General features: G+C 33.0%; 1 protein-coding gene across 1 annotated transcript in view; it reads left to right on the plus strand.

Annotated features, from left to right (window-relative positions):
• Nucleotides 1-8,081, plus strand: part of CHIC2 (cysteine rich hydrophobic domain 2) — a 46,342-nt gene extending 38,261 nt beyond the window's left edge. Inside the window, exons 4-6 of the mRNA XM_065877789.1 lie at nt 4,292-4,348; nt 4,515-4,574; nt 7,733-8,081. Coding sequence (XP_065733861.1) covers nt 4,292-4,348; nt 4,515-4,574; nt 7,733-7,783 — 168 coding nt within the window. The 3' untranslated portion in view covers nt 7,784-8,081. The remainder of the gene's footprint in view (nt 1-4,291; nt 4,349-4,514; nt 4,575-7,732) is intronic.
• Nucleotides 8,082-22,742: the final 14,661 nt, after the last annotated feature.

Below are 22,742 nucleotides of genomic sequence, written 5' to 3' on the forward strand. Positions count from 1 at the left end.
AGTATGATATTAGAAAAAAATTACAAAAATGTTTCTTCTAATAATAAGTCAAATTTGAATTTTCAGGAAATCCTGATTTTCAATTGCAGTAACTTAACTTTATCTAGGTGTTTCATATGTATTTTTCTATTGTAATCTTACTCTAGATGCTTCTTTGGAAATTGATAAGGCTATATCATACCTAATATTAATTGTTGATACATCATTATTTAATTAGCCTTTTATGTGAATTATCCAGGCTATTTTACCTCTTTTGCAGTTGGCATGTTTTGACTTATTTCCACAATTCTGCCCAAAATGTAAAGGAACCAAAGGAGTAGAAGCCAAAATTTCTATCCTCCTGTTTTACTACTTACTACTCAAGTTGAGTCTATTTAATAAATAAGTCTATTTGTAATTGTAATGATGTTTTTAAACCTCTATTATTTTTTACTTTAACATTGCTGAACAGCTATATCAGAACTAGTTCACCAGTGAGAAAAATATAATTAGCAAGGTGCTGAAATGAGGAAATGTGTAAAAAAAAAAGTTAAAGTGAGAGCTCTGTGATGAGGGAGATGGGTAGGAGTCCAGATGCTTGGAGCAGTCCTTTTTCCAACCAGGTTAGTTGACATGTTATTCTCATAAAAAACTTGTTTTGATTACATGGTATGAGTTGATGGTCTTGGTCCTTTTAATTAAGGATAAGAATCCATGATAAAATTAGATTTCTTATTGATCATCTTATGCAGAAGGACTGAGGATTCATTGGTTAAGAACCACTAACCTGTCCTCTCGCCCCCAGGGTGTGAGCACTGAAAAGGATTAAGGCCCACTGTAGGGAAGCTTGCACTGAAGCCTGCACTGCCCTTTCCCCTGTTCTTTCAGTTAAATAGAAGATTTTTAGTTCCCATGACTGTCAGTCTGGTGCTTTTCACAAGCACCAAATTCTTTTAAGAAAATTAAGATGACTTATTTTTAGATCCACTGGCCTAGAATACCGAAAGATGATATTTTATTTTGGTACTTCATGTTGACAGACCTTATACGTACTGTTTTTTTTCTGATGCATATTAGTTTGCTTTAATTTATGTTGAGTTTGGTGATCGATACCAACTTTAAAAATCAAGGACAGATTTTTATATGGTTAAGTTTGTTCGTCCAGTAGTAATTACAGAGTTTGGCAATGTTAAATCTTATATTTCATTAGAAATAGCTATCTGACCACCCTGTGGACATAAACTCTTAACTTTTATTTCTAGATTACTGCAATAATAAGGTACTTTCTTTTCATGTTTAAAGGCTTTAAATAGCTTTTATAAATGCTGAAGTGTCATATTTTTTCAATATCTGCCAAATTGGTATTGTATTTAATTGTGAAAATATATTTTGATTTTGTTAACTAAAATAATTGCAAAGTATTAAACATTCTCAGTAGTTAAAGCTTTTTTTCCCCCCATTTAATTTGAGCTTTTGTTGTTACTAACAAATAATTTGTGGCACAGTTTCTTTTCTTTCTTTTCTTTCTTTTTTTTTTAATGACTGTTACAATCTATATACTTGTCACCTTAGTGTGCTAGAAATGTTCCACTCAGATGAAGGGTTCCTTTCTGGTTTTGTATGTTCTCACCTGCTCCTCACTGTAAATCATTGAGATGTCAAGTGCAGCGATTAATTAAGCTGCACGTGCAAGTGCTTTTTTTTCACCTGTCAAGCAGGAAAGAAGTCTCATAGCAAGATTAGATGGTGCTAATTCACAGCTATTACTCCAGACTGTGAAGTGTGTAAAAATATTTTATATTTAGATGCTTACTTAGAATATGGCATACCACCGTTTGTTTGGTTTAGAATTCTTAAATATTGTAAGATATAATTATTATATCATCAAACCTTGTCATTAAACTTCCAATTAGAGGCAAAGGATAAATTCAGAATTCCTACATGAATATTTTGGAATTTAAGGTTCATACTTTATAATTACCTTTTATTCAAATACTGGTAGTTGATTTATTTAAAGTAAGTATTTAAGCTTCTAAATTTATGTGTGTGTGTATGTATCATATACACCATGAGATCCATTCATAATGAGATGTGTTCTTGTTATAATATAGTATGGGTTTAAATTTGTGATGAAACGATGATTGTGGTAACTGCCCTTTTTTCTGTGAGTAATGAATATTTGCAGATTGTAATGTCAAACTTTTAATTTTTATACATTAATATGAAACAAGAGACTTGGAAAGCTTGTTCTCCCCACCTTACTTCTTTCATACCCCCTGCCCCCTTTTTAAACCATCAGTAAAAAGTAAAACCTCAGATTGTATAGTAATCTTAATCTATTATTAAAAGGTCCTAGAAAGGAAGATTACAAGGTAGATTCAGGTTTTGAATCGGTTTTGCCATTGGTTTAGCAGCGGGTGGGCAGGCAGATGCCTGCTCAGAGTAGAACCTATTGCCATTTTTCACCATTGATAGAGTAGCCTTTCAGAGTCAATGAGCTCTGTCAATGTGAGCTTGTCAAGGCTACAACTTCATAGACCTGAGAGGCGGTTTGAGAGGTCAGCCCTTTTCAGGTTCGCTGTGATGCAAATGAACTTTAATGCTTAAACAACTATTGGAATTTTTATGTCTGCTCCTTGTTCTTTTTTCTTCACAAAGTCATTGACGAGACATTCAGTGCTTTTTAAATTGGAAGTTGCATTGTGCTAAAGACCTAGTACAGATTTACGGAGGGCTGAAAGCAGTTAGATCATGTTCTTTTCATGGTGCGATTAGAATCAAATCGATTTCCCTACAGCCTTCAGCATTCAGATGGCAATTTTAACAAAGCTTGGGGGCTAGACAAGGGACAAAACGACTGAACTGAATGTTAATTACACTCTGCAGCCTTATTTTCTTTTGATTTGGGGCTGACTGGCAACTAAATTAACAAAAAGTGTGACCATAACTGCTGCCCTATTTTCATTTAAAAGGAGAGCTGCCTCTAAAAGGCTATCTTTACAAAGAAACAAGTGAGGTTTGCTGATCATTGTTAACAAGGGCACTTTTTTCCTTTAAAATTCTTGCCAAAAAACTGTTCAAAAAAAGTAATGTAATAAATTAGTCATTGGCATATTATTATCCAGGGAGTTAGTTGATTTTCTGATTTTTATGACATAAGCTTAGAAAATGTAAGGCAGTAAGTAGTAGTTATGAATTATAATTGGCACCTCTGTGACTGTGGTGTGTCTTTAGCATGTTTAACATGCTAAGAGGTAATATGGTAACTAGATTATAGTAGGTACTTTAAATATTAAACATTTTATTATGTAACATTCAAGTATTCAAAACCAGCTTGATCCTAACAGTTTTTCACCTAGCTCATCCTTGTTTGACATGAAGATTTTCATATTTGATGATTAGTACTTATTTAGTTGTGCCACATTAATGGAGCTGTATGCTTTTTTCCTTTCCTTGCAAGGAAGCTGCAGCTGCAGCAAGTTGCAGTTGCTTCTTGTGGCAGCACTGTCCTGTTTGCACCTGCAGCTGTGTCAGTCTCATCCTAACACCTGGCACCATGAATTATCCTCCCCTTTTTTCCTCCTAAGCAAGAAACATTTCATGCTGCATAGTATATATTGCAAAAATCAAGTGGTCTTAAATATAAATTTCTTAGTTGATTCCTTTAACAGTAGTATTGAATAGTTTGATTTTCAAGTAAAACCAGTTTTGTTTGAAAACCAACAAAAATGATTGGTTTAAATGCAGTTTTGCCTCTGTTGGAAAATCTTTATCTGTGGAATAATAAACTAGCTTTTAAATTTGGACATTATGTTTAAGTATGAGGTAAAAATTAGTTTGATTTGTTAGCAAATGGATTTTTTTAACCTTTAATTATTTCCTTTTAAAATTTACTATAAAGGCCCTTTTCGTTAACTAATGTGCAAATAACCTTGGTTTTAAAATATATATATTAAGGTATTCTTGTTTTACTACTTAAGTATTACAATATTTTTGAAAGAAATGGGGATTTAAATTTGTGTCATTTGGTAGATAACATTAGCTGTTTAGACTTTGATAGTTTTAATCAGAGGCTAGTAAGTTCGAAACAGTTAAAAAATACAATGTCAAAAAACAAAACCATATCTTTATCAAAACAAAGTACTATTTCTGTTCAGGCTACAAGTTAGTGCTTGAATATTGATAGCGTTATAGACCACCCTATACTCAGTCACTGTCTTATACCTCTTTCCTTTTCACACAAAAAGCAGCTGCAAAACAAAGTTTTTCTAAGACCAGTCAAGAGTAAACTTTTTTCTCATTTGTCTTCCAGACACGAAGATCGATTGAGAAGTTATTAGAATGGGAAAACAATAGGTTATACCACAAGGTGAGTACCACAGGGAGCAGCTTCGTCCCGTTGGGGTCTGAATTGCACAGTATGGAAACAGATGCTTTTGTTGAACTAAAAATATGAAAGGTGGACAAATGGGTTAGTCTGTGTGCTGCAATAAAATAGAGCTCATTTTTCTTCTTTTACTCTCCTTCTTGTCTAGCTGTGCTTGCACTGGAGACTGAGCAAAAGGAAATGTGAAACGAATAACATGATGGAATATGTAAGTTAAAGGGCTGTTTTGTGAGTTTCTCTATTAAATGATCATTTATTTTGCTTCTGATCTTATTCTTTCCATGATTATTAATCAGCAAAGGTGTCAGGAGCTTAATCTCCTGAGTGCAAGGATTTTCTACGGTTCACAGATGCATGGTTTCATGTGCAAGACTGATTTATAAAGTTATGAATGACTTGAAAACAAGGCTTCACTGTGTTCTGAAAAATAATAAATTAATTGCCAAGATAAAATAGGCTGAACATGTGTTGATGGAGTGTGAAATTTTAGATGCTGTATAAAGAATAACCACAACTTTGGTTACGCAGCAAGTCAGATATGGCTTTTTTATATAATGCTAATCAGATTTCCAAGTATGGAAGAAAACCTTTCAGTCAAGCCGCTGGAGCTTAAGAAACCTTTAGCCTTTATAGATTTTAACTGCCCATACCTCAGTGGCCTTTAAAGAGTCTTTTAAAGTGTTATTGGAATATTATTTTGTAAAAATTATCTTAAAAGTAAACAGGAGATGAGATGTTGCTCATCCTGTGTTTATTCTTTAAACGATGTCTAATGGGCATGTATATACAATGAATTTTAGAGCTTAGAATGGGATTTAATTTACTGACTGCTTGATTTACTTGAACAGTTTTTCTCCTTTTGAAAAGTTCAGAATACTATAGAAAATTATGAATCTTTATTCTCCCTCGAGCTTGGGTGTTTTATTTAGAATATGGAAAGGTAATATACAAAAATAAAAAGACCTGAGGAAGAGTTAACTATCTTACACATCATTTCTGACAAATTTTGTCTATTCTTTGAAACAGTATAGACATCATAGATTTGTGTGTGTGTGTGTGTGTGTGTGTGTGTGTGTGTGTGTGTATGTGTGTATAAAAGATGGATGAAAACAGTGCTTAGATACTGGAAATAGTTGGAAATTATCATAAAATTTTTTTCTCTGTAGCATTTTCTCTTTCATTAGCACACAATCAAATCCCATTTCTAGCCTTGAACATAAAAGATATCTTTAAAATGTCTCTTCTTTCATAGAATATCTCTATTCAGTGAACCAAATAATGTAGATTTTATCATTATCTATTATATTAAGCATGTTAATTTATGATGATAAAAAGGCACTCGATACTTCTTTATAATAATAAAAGCACATTCAAATAACTTGTTTTGAGATTGACCTATGAATATGCTAGTCTTATATTTTCATCATAGATGGTGAGAGAGTTTATGTATTTTGCGAGGAGGGATGGATATGTAAGAGATTTAAAGGATTTTGTGAAAAGAATATTTGCTATATTTATAAACCCAAACACTAAGCTTAAAATGGAGCTTTTTATTTATTTATTTTGCACATTTCTAAATTTACTTTGGAAAGCAAAACATAAAAGTTATTCCCAATACGGTTATTTCCAGATAGAACTATAAGAATGTCATTCATTCATAAAATATGCGTATTATATTCATGTTTATGATCTATTATTAATTAAAACAAAATAATTTAACCTTCCAAAACATTCTGAACTTATGTGCTGTGTTTGTAAAATAGTTTTTAGATTTTTTTAGATAAACACTCTACTAAGAAGAGTAGTTTAAAAAAAATTGCTTAAAAAATGTATTTTTCTAAGTTTTCTTGGAGAGAGAGAGTGTGTGTGTATATGTGTATGTATATGTATATGTTTGTGATAGTTGAATGGGGGAAAAACATAATTTAAAAAACCCCCTAAAAATAGTTTTGAAAAGTTAAGATAGTGAATAATCTACCATATATATCTATTTGACCTCAGATTTTATTTAACTTACAGAAATTTCATTTGTTAGTTAAAGGGAAGTAATTCTCCTCGATTATATTTTGAATATTGGAGTAAATCTATGAAAAATACCAACTTTTTTTTATTGAGATATGGCAGAGCAGTATGATCTAGAAGAAATGAGACGAGTGGTTAATTTTTATGTGTGGCTTCTGAAGGGAAAAGTTTGTAAGATCTATTCTTTAAAAACTAGTAATAATTCAAGTATAGTCAAAAATAGCTTTTATTATTCATTATGTAGTATATACTGTAAAATGTAATTTAATCATCAAATTTTAGAGCTACAAAGAATCTTGTCATCTCTCCAATCCCTTTATTTTATAGATGAGGAAACTGAGAAACAGAGGAATCTAGCTCAAATAAAGAAGCTGGATAGGAAGCTAATAAACATTTTGTAGGCAAATAACAGGTCAGGAGAGTGGCCCAGGGGACACCAAAGGATAAGTCAACTAGGAGAGGAATGTTTTGGAGCCACGTATAGAAATACCTTCTTTATTGAGACAGATCAAAAGCCAGAACTGAAGAGTGAAAATGAAGGTTTCTGGCCCAGATGGCTAAATGTAGAAGAGTATCCAAACCTGGAGGTCATATCAAGACACAGTTTCTGAAAAAGAGTGAGGAGTTCATCATTTAGCATCTATTCCATAAAGAGTTGGAACAAGAGGAAGAATTGATTGTAATTTAAGACAGTTCCAAGTTTAGAATAAAAATCAGCTCTGGTCAACTTGTGTCTTTCTGTGTTACTGTGTTTTGTACTTGTTGATTTTCCTTTAGTTTTCTTGTAAAAAGTCTTTTGGAACAAATTTTAACCTTTAATTTTGCTAACCTAAAAAGAAAAGACTGTTTTTAAAAAAATTAAGAGAAAGACGACCAACTCTTTTTCTAGAGATCACATATCCTGGTACAATAAAATGAGAACAACTCTAGGTAAAAGGGAGGAGGCCTGAGGAAGTGAATATTGGGTCAGCTACAGCCACCATAGGGCAGTAGAAAGGGCAAAGCTTTGGAGTTAAGACAGTCCTTTGTTCAAATACTGACTCCACAATCCATGGTGTTACACTTCTCGGATCATCAGTTTTCTCATCTATAAAAAGAGTATGACAATACTTGCTTCGCAGAAAATTGTTGGGATTAAATAGATCCATATAGTGTGAAACATTTGGTATGTAGTTAGTTCTCAGTAAATGGTAGCTTCCTTTTCTCATTCATTCATGCATGCACTCTCCTTCTGTCTGTCAGAGGCACTATCAAAATCATTTTAAGTGATGGAATATAACTGAAGTTTTTTTAAGATAAAATTTTTAAAAAATCTTTTTAAAACTTTTTTTTCTCCTTCTACAGGTCATCCTCATAGAATTTTTACCAAAGACACCGATTTTTCGACCAGATTAGCATTTACTTTATTTATAGAGACTTTCCAAGTATGTTGTCTTTCCAATGGTGCCTTGCTTGGTGCTCTCCTGGTGGTGACATAACATTGGTTCTACAGAATCGTGTGGTGTTTTTTTCCGTTTTTGTTTTTTTAAATAACCGCATGTTCTAAGTGTGCATTTTTGTCAGACTTTGCAACAGTTATTTCATACAGATGTTTAATACTTAAGTTATTGTGCTCTTTTATGTTATGTATTCTGATTTTCAAGGATTACTTTTTTGTATTATCAAAAAAATACATTTGAACTTAGCATAAAAAGTGGCCAGCCTTTTTTATTTTACCACCAAGGTACACACAGTCCTTTATTTATTAATTCCTTAATATAGAAAAAGACCTTTGTAAGGCTCTACTTATCTGTTCTAGCAAGCACCCTCTTTGTATTATTTTTCTTGCTTTTTAAATTTATTGTCATTATTTTAAAATAGTAAATTTTCTTTCATAGCTTTTTGAACCCTAACATATTTTCTCATACAATTCCTAATGCTCTGTTTACAGCAGAAATATCTGTAACATTATGAAGACGTATCAAAAAGTTTTGAAGGTATTTCTGTCTTCAAAAGTAGTAAGGCAGGATTAAATTATTTTCATTAGAATAGACAAATCCCTGAATGGTATGCATGCATCTAATGGTTACTAGAGCTCAGGATCACAAAATATAGTAGCATTACAATCTGTATATTTTTGATCAAGATGATATTAATAATGGCCTTATTTGGGTTATTTTTTATTGTTTATCAAATCTTGTATACAAAAGTATAGAAATACTCCTTTAAAAAATTTCTAAGGAAAATATTTGTCCCAGTCTAACACAATTGTAGAATGGATATGTGTTTCTGAAAAGTTTTTGAAAGAAAGCAAAAGTTGTAGAATTAAAGTAAGCTGGTGTTTAATACCCCATTAATATTTAAAACAGATTATTACTAAGAAACGAAGGGCATATTTAGTACCGTTTTAGTCCACTAGTTTGCTTTCAGTCCAGTTATGTATACTTTTTTGATTGGGAGTGTGACATACAAGTTTGAGTCAGATCAGTTTGTTTCTTTCAAATATGTACAGACATACATTTTTTTCACCTTTTGGTTGTACATATCTCCATGCATTTTAAAACTTTCTAAATTTCTAAATGGCCTATGTATAAATTTTTGTTTTTATAAACCTGAAATTATACAAATTTTGTGTGTGTCAAGAACTTGTTCCGTACAACTGTGGTATCGAGCAATAATGTGAATAACTTTTGAAATTATATAAACTATGCTTAATTTGTATTAAGAATTGGTACCACTATATAATACTTTTTTTCCTTGTATTAAATCTTTTAAATACCAGTTTCATTAATTTATATACCTGTATTTTTAAAAAGTATTTATTTATATTTCTCCAAAGTACTACTATTCTATGTAAATTTGGATAGTTGAATGCCAGTATCTTATATCCTATATTGGATATTAGGAACTGTCTTAAAAACTAGGATTTTTTTTTTTTTTTTTTTGGTCTGAGATTTATTTGTTTCCTTTGCCTCCCAAAACACCAACTTGAATTTATATAACACTTTTCCTATGAAAAGCTCAAAGTACAAGGATTCATACACTTCTCACTTTATTTACCTTGTGTCTTGGGTGTGTCCTATCACCTTAAAGTAGTGCAGATTAAAAGGTAATGCTGTTCGGAAGCTCTAGTATTCCTCTGTGGTTTCCCTGTGACAGATTATTGTATGGAGAATGCTAATTCTGCCTCAGGATTCCGAAAGAGCAGAAAAATATGATGACTGTGTAGACTATGCAGCACAGTTTTCCAAATCTAAAATTTTGTAAAGCACCATATTAATCAGCTTTATAGGAAGAACTATACCTATTTAGGCATAATTTTTTCTCCTATTATTCTTCTATAAATTGTAATTTTGACATTATTATATTCCCATAAGAATATTGTTAACAGTAAGATAGTTTTCATACTTGATAATGTTAAGTGTAGGATTTTTTAAAACTTTCCTAATTTTATTGAGAAGTATCAACATGTCGGTTGCTTAAGGATTCCCTAGAAATGGGCACTCATGCTTCTAATGAATATATAGAAAAGAGCTGTCAGTGCTTAGTATGTGGCATTACCATAAGCCAGTGACGCTTTGAGGAGTTAGATTTTCACGCTTGGGTTTTCCTTAGTACCCCCCAGTGTAAGCCCTCTGGTTTACCTTTTCTTGAATCGTGATTTAAGTGCCCATGTTACTGGAAATTAGGAATGTCAGAGATGCCTGTGTTATATGAACATTAGTCCAAAGAAAGTGTTTTAAATGATGATCTTTAGTGTCTGTTTTCTGACTTAAAGTTTGTGAGACATGAACCATAGTACTTGTAAAACTGGCCAAGGAAAGGTATTAGCAGAAAATCTAATGTTTAGATTTTACTTATGATCTTTGTTCATATATTACTGGCATTTTACAATTAGTCCAGTGTCCCTTTGTAGAAACATTCCTTTATCCAATAATGTACTTTGCAAACTTTATTATATTTTAGTACATGACTTTTATGTACGTACCTAAGTTAAAATATATAGTCCAAAACCGAATGACTACAGTAAAACTGAAGTGACACATTTAGCTTTTAAGGTATATATGCCCCTCTCTCACAACTTCACCTATATCAAATGGTCATCAGATGATTTTTTAAGACTTTTTAATGACTAGGTTTCATCCATTTAAAATATAAACATGTAATTTTGGCCTGAAATCAACAAGTGTTCAAGCTTGAATACTAGTAAACAATGATATCCTTTTCTTACTAGAGAAACTAGTTTTGTAACAACTTTCTCCATGGTTGTATTTTCAGTGTTGTATGTAGAGAGCTTCTGATTGCTTCTTTATGTTAATAGACACAGGCTAACGGTATATAAAATCTTGACAGCATTCCATATCAATCTTGGTTATAAAAAATGATATTAAATAGTAACATGTAGAGTTGGATTCATAGTTGCATGAGTTCAGACTACACTGGTTTAATATTTTGTATATAGACTTTCAAGTTTTATGGTATTTGCTTCACAGTTATAACCATTAGCTGCTTGCCTGATGTTTCACTGTAAATATTTGCTTTGGCTCAGCTCTTGGTCAGTAGTACTAAATCATAAGTACCTTGTGTTTGAAACTGTCTTTGACTGAATTCCAGCATCTAGTCCTGGACTCTCTTTCCTTCTCCTATCCCACTGAAGTACTGTGGGTCCTTTTGCTGCCCTCCTGATGTCCAGAGTCTTCACCCAGGCATGGACATAGTTCAGAATTGCCTTTCTATCTTCCTTCCCCAAAGCTCCCAGTAAGATTGTTAATTTTTTGGCACTCTTAGCTAGGTGTTTAGAAAGCCAGTTAAAGTGAGTCAGTCACATTAAGTGATGAATGGCTGACACACTGAATTCTGCTAAAGTGGTACTTGCATTTTTAAAAGGGAATTTTTTAACTTAAATTTCCAATTGGTGCAGTGGTACAATTGGTGTTTTGCTTTTCAATAGACCCTATCAATCTGGACTTTCCAGGAAGGGAGTAATAGAATGGTTGCATATGGGGCTTCTCAAACCACTATTTCTGAAGAAAGCTGATTTATGTTAGTATTAAGGTGGAAAGAATAGGCTCCAGACCAATCCCAAACCAAACTATTGGTTATCCCATAATAATTTGTGTTTAAATAAATACCCTTTTTAAAATAAATAAAACAACTCTTAATTTTCCATGGATATAATAGCCAACTTTATGTTGTTTTTAGGATCATACCTTTTATATAAGTTGAGATTTGAAGGAGATTTGTCTTTAAATCTTGAGTTACCTTGTCTGTACTTTTACAAAGATTTTTAGATAGTAATTTAGGAGAAACTTAAATATTGTTTACATTATTAGTCATAATTTTGGGTACTTGTTTCTGTTCTAGGGAGCAATAGCCCCCCTACCCCTGCCACCTCCCCATGGTAAATTGAAACAACAGAGGTTGTTTGTAGCCTTAATAGACAGTAATGAAAACGGAAATTCAGATTGCTGATCCTGATTTTGAATTGATTTCTGATATTCTGCAAGATCATCAAGTTACTTGGCATCTTTGCTTTTCATTTCCACAAAAGGAGGATACTATGACTACCTCATATTTTTTAATCATTTATTTTGCTGTTATTAAGTCCTATATAGAAGTTAAGTAGCTAGATGTTTAATAGTAATGGCTGAGTAGCTTTTCTGACTTATTTACAATATCGGCAGAAACTTGAGTTATTATCAAATTTTGCTTTTAAAATGAAAGAGAGTGAGTGCTTCCTATATATACTTACAGTAATGCTTTGCTTGTTTAAAAAGTCAGGTAAACATTAAGTATAATATTTGAGAAAAGTTTCTAATAAGACCTTTTAAAATATAGTTACACCTCCAATATTAAAATAAAATTACGCCTTTCTTTTGGTTTGTTTTTTAACATTTACTTCATAAACACGGTGCTCTGAATTTGAGAATTGACTTTTTTCTCCTCATGAAAAATAGACAGTATATTGCTTTCTTAGCTCTTTATCTCAGAAATAGTTCAGTGAACTAACTATACCAGGTAATACTTAATTTTGGCAGATAAGCTATCTATTCCTTTTTTTTTTTTTAAAGAACCATAATGTCAACCAGCCTTCAAGAGAAGATAAGTAACAGGTTGGTGTTCTGGCTGCTCTCCTCTACTGGACCATGATGTACCCTCAAATTGCGGATTTTTCTATCATTATTTTTCCTACTGGTTCTTAATTTAGTAAAACTGGTTCCAGTTCTTCTCAATATAAATGCTATATCGATTTAAAATGTTTTAGAAGAAAAGCACATTCTAGTTCCTCAAGAAACCTTTTGTACTAAATAAAAGACCACCATCTCTTCCTTTTTTTCCAATAGCAGTTTAACTAGGTAATTACTTCAATCTCATTGCATTACCATGAAGTCTTCATAAACAGGAGTTTGTTTTAACTGTAGTTATTGAAGCCCTTTAAAGTCACTTTCTTTTTACATTTGGTAGAGCTAGTGACATTTTGACCTCTCAGAAGAGTTAAGCATTGTAAAACTGGCAGTGGAAAGCAAGGTAGACATGATTTGGAAAGCAATATGCTGAAATCTACTGTTGGAGAGAAATAACTGCATTGTTATCCTACAGTTTGGTTTACAAAGGGTAAAGTTATGCAATGGTCAAGAACTGCACACAGCTTTCTTTATGTATTACAATGGAAATTATTTTCTAAAAGAAAAATATTGTTCTAGATAGAGTTTTCCTCTGCTATATAATGTCCTTTGAGAAGATAGGAGGCTACCTTGAATACAGTATTCTTCTATTTACTTTTTATAATTTAAGTGTGACAATTTAAAAAAGTACCAAATAAAGGATTTTAGGAATTTGTTCCTATGTCCTTGATGAGCATGGAATAGTTTACAAATAAAATATCAATAATTCAGAAATTTTTGATGGGTGAGCAGTTATGCAGACCCAAGAGGTCCCTATTAATTATGCTTTCAGGTAATTCTAATTACATTCAGCTAAGTCTAGTAACATTAAAATAAAATGAATACAATTTTGGTAAAATACGCAGTTGAATTTTAAAGGTGTGTATTATATTTTTCTTTCATTATTGAGAAATGAAAGCCATTGTCAAACGAATATCATCTGTTAAGATGAGATTTTTCTTATGGTCAGATAAAAATTTGTTGGCTTTTATAATTGTGAGGAAATCTGTATTTAAGGTGGCTTAGTTTTTGTTCCAGTGTAGGTTGCAGTATATTTAGTCTTGCAAAATTAAACCTTCACTGACATGGTTTTTCTAGTAAACAAATGGAGACCTAATTTGAGCTACAGGATTTTTTGTTTTGTTTTGTTTCTAACTTTTACTTTGCTTGCTTGCTTTGCCTAGTTGAGTTTTTATTGTTGTTAAGTGAGTCTGTTGTAACACATGACTTCAACACGATTACATGCTCAAAACTGAAATATGGGCTAATTCACAGTATTTGGTCTCTAAAGACTATAATATGTCAAATAAAATTTTAAGCCAATTTAGGTGAAGTTGGAAAAGGGAGTCTGGAGTTTAGAGATCAAATCACTTTAAAAGAAATTGACCAAACTTAATAATGTCCGTTGAAATGACCATGTGAACGAATATACATACACATATTTCTTCTGTAGACATGACCTTTACAAATATCTGGGAATAAAATATTTAACATTATGAATATGAGTTTAGGAACTATGAGCAATAAACTTATTAAAGAAAATTTTATATTGTGTTCATGAACTTGCTTTAGAGTTGGAACAAAGAAGAGGAAAAAATACAACTTACATATTACCTTTTTTTTCCTCCAAAGATCTTATTTAAGTTGTCCCAAAATTTTTAAAGCCAATACAGCTATTAAGGTTTAGCATTGGTTTTTCAGTTTTTAGGGGGAGGCAGATAATTCTAATCACTATTCCTGTAAATATACACATTTAGCATTTAGCTAAAGTTTATCTGTTGCATTGTATCAAATGACTATTTGTCGTACAGACTTTTATTTTTTTCATGTTACTTGACTGACCCAGGTTCCAGTGCAAACCTTTAAAAAAAACAGTTCCATATATATGGAAAAAAGTGTATGTGTGTGCATGTATACACACACAATTCTAAGATAAAGTAATTATAACTAAGACATTATAACTAAGAAATTCACTAAGACATTTCTGCAGTAGGCAGTAGAGATGCTTTTAACACTAAGACATTTTTGCAGTAGGCAATAGAGATGCTTTTAAAACTCCATCACCTGGATTGTTATAGTTAAAATGCAAAATGACAATTGAGTCTATTTGAAACATTTAAAAACTAAGGGAAATTTTGTTTGTGGATAATTTTTTTTTGTTTCCTTGAATCATCTCAATATTGTAGTTTTAAAAGAATTGATTTCTTATTTTCTGAGTTTTTATTCCTTTACTTATTTTTCTTTTCATCCTGACCAGAAAAATGCAAGGGTTCTCAGAAGCAAATTAAGTTTCCCTTTTCACAGGTGGAGACCTAAGCAAAAATGCCATTACTGCTAGCATTAGTTACTATCTTAGAATCCATCACAGAAAGCCCAAAAGATAGCCCAACCTTTTGTACCTACAGTCTTAGATATTGTTAGATAGCCATTCAGTTTTCTTTACATTGTGTGTGAGATGAATATTTCTTGAGACTTTTTTGTTTGCTTTACTAAAGAAATCAACGAAGGAAAAAAAAAGTCCAAAAAAACAAAACAAACAAAAAACACCCTGTAACTCATGTGAAGCATGCATGGTGTTGTAATTTCAGTTTGCAAAGTGGTGTGATACAATGTTGCTGAGCCAAAAGCACATGATAGATTTAATGTAGCCAATTGTGTACTTTTGAAAAAAAGAGTAACTGTTCCCTGTGAGTTAATTTTGGATTTTTTCAAAATCTCTCTTTTAGGCTTTGTGCTGGATTCTTCCAGACAAATGCGTATTCCATGTGGGCCACTGTTCTGCTAAATGCTCTCAGTTCTCCTTTTGCAATCAAGATTATGTTGCTAAGGAGATTTTGCTTTTATTGGTGCCATTGATTTGTGTTAATACGTTTTGAATACCTCTCCGTATTCTTCCATAGACAAGGCCAAAAGAAAAACTTCCCCGAGTTTCCCAATTTACATTACAAATGGAGCGGTGGTGTAATGAAGCCGATATAAAGTGGGCAGTTGAAAGGGAACTAAAGAAGGGCACTCAAGTGAGAAATGAAGAAATGTGCTGAGTGTAGTCTGTGGGCTGCCTTTGGTCCAGCTGCAGGAACTGGCTCTGGCCATAGGTAGAGTGAGTGAGCACCTCCCTCTGCAAAGACCACCCACTTTTTGGAGCCCAAGCTGGCATACCATAGATTACCTCATTGACTAATATAGGGCCATTTAAAAAGTGAGAAACTCTTCTGAGGTGGCAAGGAGATTATTCTGTATCACCCCCAAATCTCTCTTTGAGCCCGTCCTAGAGCATGACTGAGGCTAGACTTCCTATACATTATGACCTTAAGTTATCCTTTAAAGGAAGCCTTATGGATGATTGTGAGGACCAGCATATTCAAGTATTGTTGGTATGTCTCTAGGTGAGAAGGATGTTAACTAGATTAAATTTAAGGTTTTAGTTATATGCTTCTTACTTTGTGTCATATTCTAGACTCCAAAGACCATCTTCTTAAAAAACTCAAATGTTCTGCTGTGAATGGAAGGAGAATCCAACTTGACATGTCTTGACTCAGTGATTTACTTACAGTGTAGTATCTGAAGGTGCCAAAGAATACCTTTGTGGCACAGTCATACCTTTTAGTGGTTTACATTGTTCAGTCTGGTGTTAACCCATATGGTTTTGTTCTGTTGGTCTTTTAATTCAAAGCACAAATACTGCACGGGTATAACCTGAAAATTTTTTAGACATTTTAAATTAGAAATGTCAATATATTCGAAACTATGAAAAAAATGACTACACAAGTCTGAAGAAATTAAGAATTGATCACAAGGAAAGCATCTCAAGTGTTAAAAGAACAAGCCTGCATTACTGAGAGGTGAAAAATCACTTGTTTCTGTCAAAATAATTTAATTACTTCAGCAAAATAAAAGTCTAAATTATCAGTCCTTTAATGTTGTGTGATCTGGTCAAAAAGCATAAATTGCAGAGGCGTTCTGCTACCAGTGGGAAATAAGAAATTTATAAAAACATCTGAAAAGGAAATCTTTAATTTCTGTATTTATAGTGTCTCCTCAGTAGGTTTTTTTCTCCAAAAGATACTTGTCAGCTACTGTGCTTCATGGTTAAAATCCCAGTTTTCAGACTAAATGTGGTAAGAATTTTTGTCATCTATCCCCAAATCTTCGTGTACTGTACTTCTGGGTTTTTTTTCCCTGTAACTTTTTTAAAGCTTTTAAAATTAACTACAGCTTAAAGACTAAACTTGAAAAATATAGGGATGAATTTATATTTTCAACCTGGTATTTTGGGCTGTATTTGTCAATTTCTATATTAATGATACCATTCTTCCATGGTATAATCTTAAATTTAAGAATTGTATTATAGGTAAAAGGTAATGAGACAAGTAACACAAATATTTCTGTACTATATATTGAGAGCTTTTTTTTTTTTTCCAAATTGGAATTTAATCTATTGAAACTGACTTAAATTACTTCAAGCTTATGCTTGGAAAGACTGACCTGACGAGGTAGGCAAACCTGTTTGTGTACATAAAGCATAAGCAGTATAATTTTACTCTGAGCATCAAACATGTAACAAAAACTAATGAAGCTATTTTGCAAAGATAGGTAAAGTTTACCAGAGGCATTCTAAGATTTATGAGCCCTGAAAAACCAGCTCTTCATAGTTTTCTGTTTATAGCATTCTATACCTGCTGGAAGGTATTTTTGTAAAAGAATGTAAGTGTAAGAAGTCAACCATTCTGCCCAGATTGACCAATATTTCTTATATCTACTGTTTAGAGCAAAGATGAGTTAGATGATCTATAAATACATGGTGAGTGTTTAAATACTATCAAACCCATCGACAATCTGCACTAGGAGAGCCTTGCAGAAAGTATGTGTGTAGGAAAGCACTAACTTCTTTTCCAATTCTGTCAGCACAGGGTCTTGCTCTTTAGTTATAGAGACCACATACATTTTTAAAAAGATAGAATCTCAGAGCTGGAAGAAACCCCAGTGGTACCCAATGGGGATGTGCCTTGGAATCAACTGGGGAGTTTTTTTGTTTTGTTTTTTTCAAATACACTTGTCTGTACTGTCCCACCCCCTACCACCCCCATTAGAATTGGGAGGAAAGTAGAATATGTATATTTTGAAAGATTTTTCTCAATTATGATGACATCGTTCTTCCCCATTCTAACCTTATAATGACCTAAGGAATTTGTCATTTATCTGTGCTCACAGATTGTTAGTGACAGAGCTTATGTGTGTGTGGGGGGGGGGGGGGGGAGTCTTTCCTGCATTAAATACTATAAATAGAATCTTCTTTTTGCAAACTTAGCAATTTTTTAAAAATCCTAAAAGCTGTCATTTGAAATCCAGAAAGTGTTATCAAGATTGATTCTTTGCAACTGAAAGACTATCACCTATGTCTAGAGCACCTAAAGGCAAATTGTTGAAGAGAAACAACCCAAAATTGCTTATCTCGCTAAGTGGTGAAATTCTAGCTCTATCTACTGTCCAACCTGAGAACTGTGACTTAAACATTTAATTATTTATCGCTGGTCCGTGTGAAAACATTTAGAATGGCTGGCTGGCAGCCTACCAGACCCTGAGTTAAACATTCTACAGCCTGACTAGACTGCTGGGTAGCCAACTTCACATCAGATTAAGCACATTCTCTTCATGATGAATAGCTTGGAACCCAAAAACTTGATTTCCTTACAAAAAAATGCAAGGGGTGTGTTGTTTTCTAAGTTAAAATTATTTTATGTTTTACTGCCACCGTTCTATTTGTGATTGTCAGAAGTATTTTCCTTGGTGGTGGTGAGATAGAAGAGAAATGGACAATGACGGGCTTTTGGTACTAATAAAATTCAAAAAGGACTCCAGCAAGGTTGGACACAATGCAGCCTAGAGGTGAACATTCATGCATTTTGCACAGAAAAAATTTACATTTCATTAACATTTTAAATTACAAAGGCAGGTCTACTAATACCGATTTGTGTGCATGTGTGTTCTCATTGCATTTTCCAAGCAAATGATGAATAATGTAATGTTAACTATATTCTGTTTCCTCACCATTAATTTCCCTTTTTATTTTAAAGTGTAAGCTAACTGTAATGTGTAGTAACATTAATTTCAGTGAGCCGTACTTTACGTTATCTATGGATCTATGCACGTAAGCTCTGTGTAATGTTCCCTTATGTAATAAATGCTTCTTTGGGATAATGAAGGGTACTCTGAGCATCATTGCTCAGCTATGTAGTAAACCAGTTCTCCACAGACTTGCCATTCTAGTTCTGCATCCACATGAATAGAAATCAACTCTCTTGATAGTGAATGACAATATGAAAACGTAATATTTGATGATGAACTTTCACTAGATAGGATAGAGTTCAACTCCAGTTGCCATTCTTTCAAATATGTTTTTGGGAAATTTATGCTTTGGGAAAGTGTGAAATTACAAAGAATCTGAAAGGATCACAGAGGAAATGGTGGCTAACTATGTAATGAATTGAAATGTTGGAACTAAGAACTGTGCTCAAGGGAGCTGTCTGTCCAGCAGGCTGCCAGTTGAGAGTAATTGACAAGCAGGTGCCTGAAAAAACACAGGAAAGGCCTATTTTTAGTTATTGGCATCAATAATAATGACATTGTGGCTTTAGGCCATGATTGAAGAAGATTATTTTCTGAGAGTAAAGTAGTGTATCATGAATTTCAAGTGTGTTAGCTGTTCAACTGCAGGAAGTTACAATGTCTAAAATTTTTTAATGACTGAAAGCCCTTCGACCAGAACCTCTCATTTAAGAACGTGTTCTTGCGCAGTTTGAAATTTTTAGCAGCTTAAAAACAAAATTAGCTTTAGATATATTTTTGATAAAGGAAAATTGTAAAATATACTTTAAAAATCACAAAATGTTTACTACTTTTATGAATGTGTTTTTTCATTTATTGAATGTTTGGAGCACTCTCAGAAACTTACATAGTTCTGGAGTTCTCAAGGAACCAGCCATTTGTGAAGAATATTGATATTGCAGGATTACTGAACTCTTGACAGTTACTTTTCTTACACTTCTGCTAGCAGTATGGAGTCCCTATAACTATGCTGCAAATGTGCTATTATTTTTAAATGCCACATTTTCAAACATGGAAGTGTAACTACAAACAATTTCTTGGTTATCTCCTTTGTTTCCCCATTGAACTACCCTGATTTACTCATCAAAATTGCATTCTTGAAATGAATTTGTATCAAGATCACAAATGAAATTTATTAAACCATTCACAATCAACTGGAGAATGTTTTTAATTAAATAAGATGAAGCACAGGAGTTAGCAATGTTGAAACCTAGATTCTTAAATAGTATGTTAAAATTTAAGTATGCTTTTGGGGTAATATTTAAATAGCTTAAAAGAAAAATGATGTTTGCTTTTAAATAATTCAAAGTATTGGCCAGAGATAGAAAGTCAGTGGTAGTTCTGCCTTGAAATAATGCTTAGATTTCAAAATTTGAGTTTAATTTTTTTTTATTTTTTACAAAAAGGTTATTTTGCTTTCTTCACAAGAGAGTGTTTAAGACTTTGAACTTCTTGAAACTTCTAGATGTAATAAGTTTTTAAAACAAATACTGTAGAAATAAAGAGAATGTCAAATATATTTCAAACAAGATAGAATTTACTATTATAGCAAATCTGTTTACTCACAAAATGGCATTTCAAAGATATCTCTTAAAAACAAAAGGGGAAAACAAATTTTTAAAATTTATTGTCATTTTAGTGCCACTTTAAGCATATGTTTTGACCCCAATTTTATTCTTTACAATTTAAAAATAGATGATGGTAATCTTTTTCCCTTCAATAAAAAGGAATCCAGCTCAACTTTTAAAATCTACGTTTATAAGCTGCCCTGTTAATACACACTTTTCTTCATAGGATTGTCCATCACATTTAAGTAGATAAATAACTTGCCTCTTAATTATTTCATACTAGCTATATGACTTTATTTTCATTACTTTCAACAGTTACAACTTTAGCTTTAAAGAATACTTCTATCAATTTTTTTGCATCAATTCAAAATTCAGAAGGTACAAAAGACAGTGGTAGCTAGTTTCTTTTTTTTTTTTTACATCTGTATTGGAGTATAATTGCTTTACAATGGGGTGTTACTTTCTGCTTTATAATGAAATGATTGTTATACATATACATATGTTCCCATATCTCTTCCCTCTTGCGTCTCCCTCCCTCCCACCCTCCCTATCCCACCCCTCTAGGTGGTCACAAAGCACCGAGCTGATCTCCCTGTGCTATGTGGCTGCTTCCCACTAGCTAGCTGTTTTACGTTTGGTAGTGTATATATGTCCATGCCACTCTCTCACTTTGTCACAGCTTACCCTTCCCCCTCCCCATATCCTCAAGTCCATTCTCTAGTAGGTCTGTGTCTTTATTCCTGTCTTAGCCCTAGGTTCTTCATGACATTTTTTTTTCTTAAATTCCATATATATGTGTTAGCATACGGTATTTGTCTTTCTCTTTCTGACATACTTCACTCTATATGACAGACTCTAGGTACATCCACCTCATTACAAATAGCTCAATTTCATTTCTTTTTATGGCTGAGTAATATTCCATTGTATATATGTGCCATATCTTCTTTATCCAGTCATCCAATGTTGGACGCTTAGGTTGTTTCCATCTCCGGGCTATTGTAAATAGAGCTGCAATGAACATTTTGGTACATGACTCTTTTTGAATTATGGTTCTCTCAGGGTATATGCCCAGTAGTGGGATTGCTGGGTCATATGGTAGTTCTATTTGTAGTTTTTTAAGGAAACTCCATACTGTTCTGCATAGTGGCTGTACCAATTCACATTCCCACCAGCAGTGCAAGAGTGTTCCCTTTTCTCCACACCCTCTCCAGCATTTATTGTTTCTAGATTTTTTGATGATGGCCATTCTGACTGGTGTGAGATGATATCTCATTGTAGTTTTGATTTGCATTTCTCTAATGATTAATGATGTTGAGCATTCTTTCATGTGTTTGTTGGCAGTCTGTATATCTTCTTTGGAGAAATGTCTGTTTAGGTCTTCTGCCCATTTTTGGATTGGGTTGTTTGTTTTTTTGTTATTGAGCTGCATGAGCTGCTTATAAATTTTGGAGATTAATCCTTTGTCAGTTGCTTCATTTGCAAATATTTTCTCCCATTCTGAGGGTTGTCTTTTGGTCTTGTTTATGGTTTCCTTTGCTGTGCAAAAGCTTTTAAGTTTCATTAGGTCCCATTTGTTTATTTTTGTTTTTATTTCCATTTCTGTAGGAGGTGGGTCAAAAAGGATCTTGCTGTGATTTATGTCATAGAGTGTTCTGCCTATGGTTTCCTCTAAGAGTTTGATAGTTTCTGGCCTTACATTTAGGTCTTTAATCCATTTTGAACTGATTTTTGTGTATGGTGTTAGGGAGTGATCTAATCTCATACTTTTACATGTAGCTGTCCAGTTTTCCCAGCACCACTTATTGAAGAGGCTGTCCTTTCTCCACTGAGTGGTAGCTAGTTTCTATTCTCTCCAGTTGGCTTCCACAAAGTGACTGTTCTGTGGTGAGTCTTTTTGGTTTTATTTTTGTTAGTATTTATTTTCCTTTTAGTTATCAAAGAGATTTATTTCTGCACTATGTTCCCAAATCATGTTAACTGCTAATCCTGGAATAGCAGATGAAAACTTCTATAAAAAATATATGTTTAGTTCCAAGAGATGACACTGCTGTAACGTAACCTAAAGACCTGTTGAACTTCTGTTCCTGGGTGAGAAAAATAATCCAGTTAATATCTTCCAGTCCACAATAGATCTAGGAAAATAGTCTGAATACCAGTTGTCCACCATCATGGGTAATGTGCAGATTACTAAATCATTAATGTAGATTTCTTTAGTGCCAGATAACAGAGCTAAACATGTGTTACGAATGAAATTGGAGACATTTGACTTGTTCTCCTTAATAGTGCCATACTCTAAACTGGTTTGGTTAGGGAAGGGTGTAAAGAATATGTGTTAAGCTTGGCCTGTTTCCCGGCATTATGCCAAGTACAAAGGCTATCAAGGGAAATAATACCACTCTACTTCTGAAGAGTTTAGATGGGAGGAATAAACATGTAATGTGGTATAATACGGGCCAATAATCAAGGGAATTACGTGGTATGGTGGGGCTACAAAGAAGCAATAAATTTTATATTGGGTGAGAAGGTCAATGAAGTCCT

The sequence above is a fragment of the Phocoena phocoena genome, chromosome 5, assembly GCF_963924675.1.
Source record: "Phocoena phocoena chromosome 5, mPhoPho1.1, whole genome shotgun sequence".
Lineage (NCBI taxonomy): Eukaryota > Metazoa > Chordata > Mammalia > Artiodactyla > Phocoenidae > Phocoena > Phocoena phocoena.